The sequence below is a fragment of the Mus pahari genome, chromosome 9, assembly GCF_900095145.1.
Source record: "Mus pahari chromosome 9, PAHARI_EIJ_v1.1, whole genome shotgun sequence".
NCBI classification, from domain to species: Eukaryota; Metazoa; Chordata; class Mammalia; order Rodentia; family Muridae; genus Mus; species Mus pahari.
Genome location: NC_034598.1, coordinates 65,173,406 through 65,182,036, shown reverse-complemented (window position 1 = coordinate 65,182,036; position 8,631 = coordinate 65,173,406). Strand labels below are relative to the sequence as shown.

General features: G+C 45.9%; 1 protein-coding gene across 2 annotated transcripts in view; it reads right to left on the bottom strand.

The window, feature by feature from the left end:
* Zdhhc17 (zinc finger DHHC-type containing 17) overlaps window positions 1-3,441 on the bottom strand; it is a 73,591-nt gene extending 70,150 nt beyond the window's left edge. The window contains exon 1 of one of the 2 annotated variants that reach the window (XM_021204425.2): window positions 3,279-3,441. In XM_021204425.2, the coding sequence (XP_021060084.1) occupies window positions 3,279-3,371 (93 nt within the window). In that variant the 5' untranslated portion in view covers window positions 3,372-3,441. The remainder of the gene's footprint in view (window positions 1-3,278) is intronic. The other variant, XM_029542278.1, reaches the window with a different exon arrangement.
* Window positions 3,442-8,631: the final 5,190 nt, after the last annotated feature.

Sequence of the window (8,631 nt, the reverse complement as noted above, 5' to 3'; positions counted from 1 at the left end):
CCTATGTAACATGGAGGGACACAGTCCACCTATCTAGACACCTATCTAACCTGGAGGGACACAGTCCACCTATCTAGACACCTATGTAACCTGGAGGGACACGGTCGCTGTGAAGCTCTCCCTAACTCTTGTTTCAGTTCCTCAGGTATGTTTATTACAGGTGTATTGCATGTTTGCTAGCAGCTAAACTCTTTTATCCTACAAATAATTTATCCATCTAACAAATATTTAGAAAATATTTTTGTGACAGTATTAAATCCAAAGAAAATGTAAAATGAAACATTTCTACAAAATGTAAATCCAATAAATTAAAAAACATGTAAACTGGATGGTGGTGGTATATTCCTTTAATCCCAGCACTTGGGAGGCAGAGGCAAGCAGAACTTTGTGAGTTCAAGGCCAGCCTGGTCTACAAAGTGAGTTCTCTAACAGCTAGGGCTTCACAGAGAAACTCTGTCTCACCCGCCCTGAAAAAAAAAAAAAAACTCAACATATATAAATTTCTAAATTACTAAAAAGGGAAAGCATCACTTCTTCTAATAGTGAGAATGGAAAGATGACCTTACCAGAGCCCCTAAAATGTGTTCATTGATGAATTTTGACATATATTCCTGTATGGTTAAACAAAGTCTGGAAATATCAATATTTTCTGAACAAATAGAAAAAAAGCTTTAAGTAGTTTTTTACTTTCTATCATTTAATTATTGAGGATTCCAAATTAGAATCCAGGACTAGGGGTGAGGTGCAAGTAACAGGGGCTTGCCTAGTATGCACAAAATTCTGGGTTCAAACCCCAGTACTGCATAAACTGAGTGTTGTGGCACATAGCTGATCCAAGGTAAGAGAATTAGAAATTCAAGGTCATTCTCGGATACAAAGGGAGTTGAAGGCTACAAGACACCCCGCCTGGAAGAGAAAGAAGAAGAGCAGGAAGGGATGGAGGTAAATAAAACAGAAGCAGCAACAGAAAGGTAACCCAAGTTAGTCTGACACAAAAGCCTGTGCTCTCCATTATCTCCTTAATGGGCCATTAGTTAAGTATCGTCATCATCATCATCATCATCCCGTTTTCACACACTCTAGACAAACAGCATGCCCTGTTCTGCTCCTAACACACTGTAAGGAATGCATCAGGTCTACCGCAGGAGCAATTAACTAACCACAGAAAATGATGACCATTTCAGTCAGTCCCCAAAGCTCCAGGACTTACACTTACGAGACCTAGTGCTTAATTGGTAAAAGAAATCTCTATGTTACCAATTTCAACTCTGAGCAATAGGGAAGTTGATGTTCCTGTAATATACAATCTGTTAAACAACACACTGATGATGCCTTAAGGTCAAGCTCTCTATTGTACCAAGCAATCTCGAGATTTACTAGTAGGCTAAAAAAAAAACCAAAACTGTTTTGAGACACAGTGCCCCTATGCAGCCTTGGCTGGCCTGGAGCTCGCTATGTGGATTAGTCTGACTTCAAACTCAGAGACATTCCTGACTCCCAAGTACTGGGTGTGAATGACCACACCCTGCAAAATTATGTTTAGGGTAACAAACAACATAAACGTTTACAAATAGGAAAGGTTTGTTGTTTTGTGTATAGTTTGGTCTCATTGAGCCACAAGCTGGCCTCCAACTCTTTATACACTCAAAGACAGCTTTGAACTCCTAATCCGTCTCCCTCCACCTCCAAACATCCACTGAGTGTCACAGAACATTAAAATACATAAGACACTTAAGTGCTTGAAATATACCCACAGGAACTGATGAACAGAAATATTCCTTAACCCCAATTACGAAACAACATCTGAAAACTTTCTAGACATATTTTTAGGACCTAGGTGTAAACCAAAAGAAATCTCTCTAATGCCAATTCTAAGTTTATTGCCACTTTAATTTTTCAAAAAGTTTCTTCTTACTGCACAGCTGTGTCAGAAACCCAAAAGAGCCTTTTCTAATGAGACTTGTCTCAGCACAGATTTCTAAGAAACTGTCTTGGGGTGTGTGTGTGTGTGTGTGTGTGTGTGTATGTATGTGTATATTTACGTGTGTGTAATATATTTGTATGTATGTATCTGTGTGTGTGCGTGTCTCTGTGTGTATCTATGATCAAGTTAAGAGATAATGGGGTATTAATACGAAAGTGGTCCTTTGTATTCACAATTTAAAAAAAAAAGCAAGACACAAAAGCCAGAAAGAAATAAAAATCGAATGCAAAGTAGCCACGTTTGTTCACCCTGTGGTGAACACCACGGATCACAGCACCATCCTCAACCTCAAAACACGACCTGAGTGAGTTCTGCAGTAGCTTCGCGCTACTCTGCCCTCCCTGCATCTCACCTGGCACCGTTAATTTAAAAAAAAAAAAAAAAAAAAAAACTGAATACACAAAGAATTGTTTCCAGGCCTTAACTAAACACAAACTCAGCTACTGACTGGGAGGTAAACAACGGACAGAACCTTCCGGCTCGGGCACAGAAAACTGTTCGCGTCCAGGAGAAGATACAAAAGAAAAGACGGTGGGAAACGTGTTGCTCTGTCTACCCTCTCTGACAGTCCCCAAGCAGCGCTACTTTGTGACAAGCTAATGGGTGCGTGGGTTGATTCGCGAAAGTTCTGACCCTCCCTCTTTCTGTTTTCTGTTGGGTGTTTTTGTTTTGTTTTGTTTTGAATAGCTTAGGGGCAAACACTCACACCCCGTCCCCAGCGGCGAGCTGGCAGCTGCTATGGCACATCCTGCAAGGACATCATCATTTTGCCCAGGAAAACTACGATTCCCCCCTCCCCCGGGAGGGGGAAGAGTGAACTGATGGGAAGGGGTCGTGTCATCCGCCACCAAGAAAGAGGAGAAGAGGAGGAGAGAGAAAAACCCCAAAAAGCAGCTCGGCTTCCTCCCCCTGCCTGGGGAGGCTTGGAGCGAGCCCAGGGGCTCCCTCCGGCCGAGGTTCCAAAGTGTCAGCAGGCCCCCGTCGCCCCTGCAGCCGCAGGGCAGCGCGGCGACACCACAGGACCATCGCCATCCCCACCTCTGTCCTCCAGGCACCGCCAGGGACGGCGTCCCAGAGCCCGCCCCGGCCGGGCCCGCCCCGCTATCTCCTCCCCCGTTATCCGCTCGCCCGCCCGCCGCGCTCGGGCCTGGACTCGCTTTCTTCAGCCTCCCTCCCCGGGATCCCGCCACAGGTCACCGCGCCGGCCGCCTCGGCCGCCGCCCCGGGCGAGGCTGAGGGAGGCGAGGCGGCGGGACCGCAGGGGCCCGGGCAGGCGCTCGGCGCCGTCCCTCACCTCCGGGTGGAGAAGGGGCACGCAGCCCGTTTCGGTCTCGTACTCATCCGGGCCGTCCGCCATCTTGGTGTTAAATCCCTCCTCCCGCTGCATGCTGGGAGAAAGCGTTTCAGCCTCGCGGGGCTCGGCAAGGCGGAGGGCGAGCGCGAGGGCGAGCGCGAGCCCGGATGAGGGCGACGCGGCGCCACCGCCACCGCCGTCGCCTCCGCCACGAGCCCCCGGGACGCCCCCTCAGCCCCTCCCGCCGCGGAGGGCGCGGGTCCCGATGCGCGTGCGCCGGCCCGGCCCGACCCGGCCCCGGGCTGGAGGGTGCTCTCTGCTGCACTGCGCCGGGGCAGCGGACCGCGCTGGGCGTGGGCGCCGCGGCCCGGGGGCGGGTCCCGGTCGGAGGCCGATGCTGCTGGTGCTGGTGCTGGTGCTGCTGGTGCTGCTCAGCTCCGGCCACCCGGGAAAGGCGGCGCGCGAGACTACACGGCGATCCAGAGCTGCGCGGGGCAGGGTCCCGAGCCTTCCAAGGGCTTAGGGTGTGGACACCCCCCCCCCCCCGGGAGAGCAAGGATGCGTTCTCCTCGCCTCCGTACCTGTGCCTCGGGGACACCGGGAGAAGCAAGGACAAAAACCTGACTTCCTGGAAAAGCTTTTGTTATGTGATGCCCTCTTTGCGATTGAGCTAGGGCAATTTTTTTTTTTTTTATCCTTGCTTTTGACAAGGTCAAAGCCCCACACGTTCTCATCTGCTGCATTTTAATAGGGACCCGGGGATTCAAAAGTGAAACCTTTTATAAAATGAAAGCTCTAGAGTGTGCCCCAGATAAAAATGATTAAAGCCGTCTTTAAGAGGATATTGGGGTTGGGAGGGGGCTGATGGAACAATTGCAGAAAGGATTTGTTTCTGGTTTGGGCTACTGGGGATTGTAAATCTCGACAGCGCCAGGGCACATTTAACAGGAACGATCTGATTAGAGATTCTGATACTAACCAGTCCCCGGTCAAAGCCAAATCAGCCAAAGATCACCAGAGGGGAAAAAACCTTCAGTCGGACAAAACCAGATTTACTAGTAAATCGGGAGGAAGGCACACCAGAGGAAAAAAGAATAGGGGGGTGGAAGAGGAAACCCCTTTGTACGGTTTATATTCCCGCCAAAAGAATCTGAGGAGGGTCTGGGGAGAGCTGAGATCGGTTCTGGATTGGACATTATCGATTCTGAGGAGGTGAGGAAAAACCAGGAGTAACAAGACATTGGACGAGATCATGAAGCTAGATCAGTTCAATACTGTGCTCTCCCAGTAACAAATGAAAACGGCAAAGTAGACCTAGTATTCGTCGGTAAAAGGGCAGTAATCACTCAAAAGGATGAATATGCTATTTTATAGCTGTTTCTGGTGGGGGGGGGGAGAAGAGATCTCTGTTCTCTTTGGCGCTGGCTGTCTCTGTGTGTATCCTCTCAGCAGGGCTTTTCCTTCCGGCACGGACCGATTTTCCTCTTTCTTTCTTTCTTTCTTTCTTTCTTTCTTTCTTTCTTTCTTTCTTTCTTTCTTTCTTTCTTTCTTTCTTTCTTTCTTTCTTTCTTTCTTNTTTCTTTCTTTCTTTCTTTCTTTCTTTCTTTCTTTCTTTCTTTCTTTCTTTCTTTCTTTCTTTCTTTCTTTCTTTCTTTCTTTCTTTCTTTCTTTTTCTGTCCTGGCAGAAACCATTCAAATCTAAACAGAATTCCTAGTTCTCCGTTTACAGCCCCGAAATTTTCTTCAGTCACGTGTCAGCATGAACAGAATCCTTTTTACTGGGCCCGAGCTCCTTACCCTGGGGCTTTTTGCATTTACTCAAATCTAGGGGAAAAAAAGAAAGAGTTCAAACAAACAAACAAACAAACAGTTCAGAGGTTGTGGCATTCAAACCAACATGAAGTGAACGACCGAGCTAGGTATGGGGAACAAAAACAAACAAAAAATTGTTATGAGTGTCCATGGATTAGAAGCATTAGTGCAGGTGTATGGTGGAAATCCTCATAAAAGAAGTGTTCAACCTGGGTTCACAGAAGGCTTTAATAGAATGGTCAAAATTAACTGAATCAGCAAAATCTACCGTTTAGTCCACATGGTAGTTTGGTGATTTAAAAAGCTGTAGGTTAATTAGATAACAAAATTAAGTAAATCAAGAGATTTCTTTTTTTTTTTTTTTAATGTAGGGATTTTTGTTGTTGTTGTTGTTGTTGCTGCTGCTGCTGCTGCTGCTGTTGCTGCTGCTGCTGCTGTTGGCTCTTTCTTCTTTCTGTCCACTCTGAGTCAACCTGCCTTCTCCGTGATGCTCCCACTACCATGATGTTCGGCTTCACTCAGGCCAAGAGCCATTGAAGACAAAGATAACTGAAACCTCCAAAACCATAGACCAAAATTAATCCTTCCTCATCTGAAAAAATAAATAAATAAAAAGTAAAAGGTCTAGGTCTCTACCTGGAAAACCTGGGGCAACTGAGCCTTCTTGCTCAGCCACCGCTGGACATAGACTTCTTACTCATTGTCGTTATCCGGCTGACTATTGGAGACATTTGTGTTTGTAGCTTCTGAGAAAACTACAGCTTCTAAAGGAAAACATTACTATTAAAAGTGGCCGAAGGGAAAGCAATGTAGGGAGTGAAAAACCCATGTCTTCTGTTCTCACTGCAGTGCAGCAGAAATAAATAATTACTGAAGGAACAACTGGCACTCCTGGAGCAAATGTGTCCATTTTCATTTTCATGAATAGGGGCACATTCAAGAGGTGGTGTTTACAAGCCAGCCTGGACCTTGTTGCCTGACTGCCTCAGAACAAAAGACTGAAACAGAGCAGTGGGTCTTGAGAAAGCATGTCATGTCAAACTGAGCTAGGTTTAATCCGGACCGAAGTGAAGCAGTTGGCTTTATCCAGACTCCACCTTGTGAGTCGCAGGGTTCTTATCTACACAGCCTAAATCTGATAATGTTTTCAAGAGATGGGAGTACAGCAGGTAAGTGTACTGATCCCGTGGATGATGAAAGAATGGCATTCGTAGATAAAAAAAAAATAAAAGGGACAAAGTTCAAAGAGAGCCATTGATTTGTGGAGGAAAGAACAGCGAAGTGATTTTAGACTGAGGAACCTTGGAAGGCACGGGCTGTGGTGGTGTAGCCATGACTTCAGAGGGAACCTGAGAGACAGTGCAAGCTAAACACATTAGCCACCATCTCGTACTACTCCAGTTTTACCATCTCACAATGGGTAAATGATTGGGGACTTAGAAACCCGCTGAAAGGCACAGAACCAGGTTGTAACAGAACTACATCAGGAGCTTCCTGAACTTCCTGGCCAGCTCCTTCACCGCCATCCCATATTTCTGTTATAACTATCTGCAATGAAATATTTGATGTATTAGCTTATTTGAAAATAATGTAGGTATGTGTCTGCCTGTAGATATGTGCACGTGAGTGTAGTTGTCCACAAGAGCCAAAGGCATTGGAGTCCCTGGAGCTGAAATTACAGACGGTTTGCCGGATGTTGGTTCTAGGAGCCAGACTCCAGTCCTCTGCGGGAGTAGCAAATGTTTTTAACCATTGAGCCATCTCTCTAGCCCCTATTCAGTGGGTTTGTTTTGTTTTGTTTTTTATCACAGTAAGAGCATTTAACATGAGATCTGAACTGTTAACTGCATAGCACAGCACTGTTAACTATAGGCACAATGTTGTGCAATGGATCCCTTGATCTCATCTGGCAGCTGATACAATGTATACACAATGTAGAGCAGCTCCTCTGTACCCTCCCCTAGCTCCTGCCAACCACAGCTGTACTTATATCAGTATGACTGTCTCCATGTGCCTTATATAAGCAGAAGCATGCAGCATTCCTGCTCTGTGACTGGCTTATTTGCCTTAACACAGTGTGAACCCAAGGTTCATCTATGTCATATGTGATAGCAATCAGTACATTTGCATTATCCATTTACATGCTCGTCATATCTTGGCTACTATGAACCATGTTGGTTGAAATGCAAAATGGTGCAGTTAATATGGAAAATGGAATACACACATACACACACACACAAACACACACACACACACACACACACACACAAAGGGCATTTATTAGAATGGCTTGCAGGCTGTGGCCCAGCTGGTCTAACAATGACTGTCTCCCAATGGAAGGTCCCAGAATCTACTAGTTGTTCAGTCCATGAGGCTGGATGTCTCAGCTGGTCTTCAGTATACACCAGAATCCCAAAGAAGTAGGCTGTGATGCCAGTGAAGGACTGGACTTGCCAGCGAGAGCATGGGCAAGCAGACAAAGAGAGCAAGCTTCCTTCTTCCGTGTCTTTTAGGCCTGCTCGCAGAAAGGTGTGACCCACATGAAGGGTGGATCTTCCCACCTCCAAAAATCCAGATTAAAGGCGAGTCTTCCCACAGCAAGTGATTTTTCTAAAAAATCCTTCATAGGTGTGCCCAGCTGCTTGGACTTTTACTAATTCCAGATGTAACCAACTTAACAAATGAGGGTTCCCATTTCTCCATATTCTTGCAAACACCTGTTCCTTTTTTCTCTCTCTGTGTCTGGTGGGTTGGTTGGTTTTTACGGTTTTTAGTGGGTTTATTTATTTATTTATCTACTTTATTTATTTTATTTGCACAGTAGCAGGTTTTCTTCTAGCATTTCCCTCCCACGTTCTTCTGGTTCCCCTTCTGCTTGTTCCTGCCTCTCCGATGAACGCTTTGGCTCCTTCCATTTTCATACTGCATGTGCTCCTTCCGTTGCTTTCTCCCCTCCCTCCCGGAAAGCCTCCTTTTCCCTTTCTAGTTTCCTGGCCTCTGGCCACATCCCCTCCCACGTATTCATATTTAACAATGAGAAGCAGTTACAGGATCCACATATGGTAGAGAACTTATGTTACTTGTCTTTCTGATCCTAGATTACCTTAATAAAATACCTTCAAGTTCCATCCGTTATTCTTGCAAATCTCGTAATTTCGATTCTCTCAATGGCTACATTTACGTTTCGTTGTGTCTAAATACGGTGTTTTCATCATCCATTCATCTGTTCTGTATATGTAAGCTGTCGCCATTCCCTTGCTGTTGCGAATAGCAATAAACATGGATGCACAGATGCCTGAGTAGGATATAAAGCTTTTTGAGTGGAGGCTTTGGATAGAGTAATTCGGTCATGTGGTAGTTTTGAGTGTTTGGGGAAGTATCCACACTGATTAGTGACTTCACCCACTTACAGTTGGGTTTTTGTTTGTTTGTTTTTGAGGCAGAGTCTGATGTAGCCAAGGGTGTCCTCAAACTCCCCATGAGACTGGGGCTGACTTAAACCCATGATCGTCCTCTGTCCACCTCTCAATTCCTGGGCTTA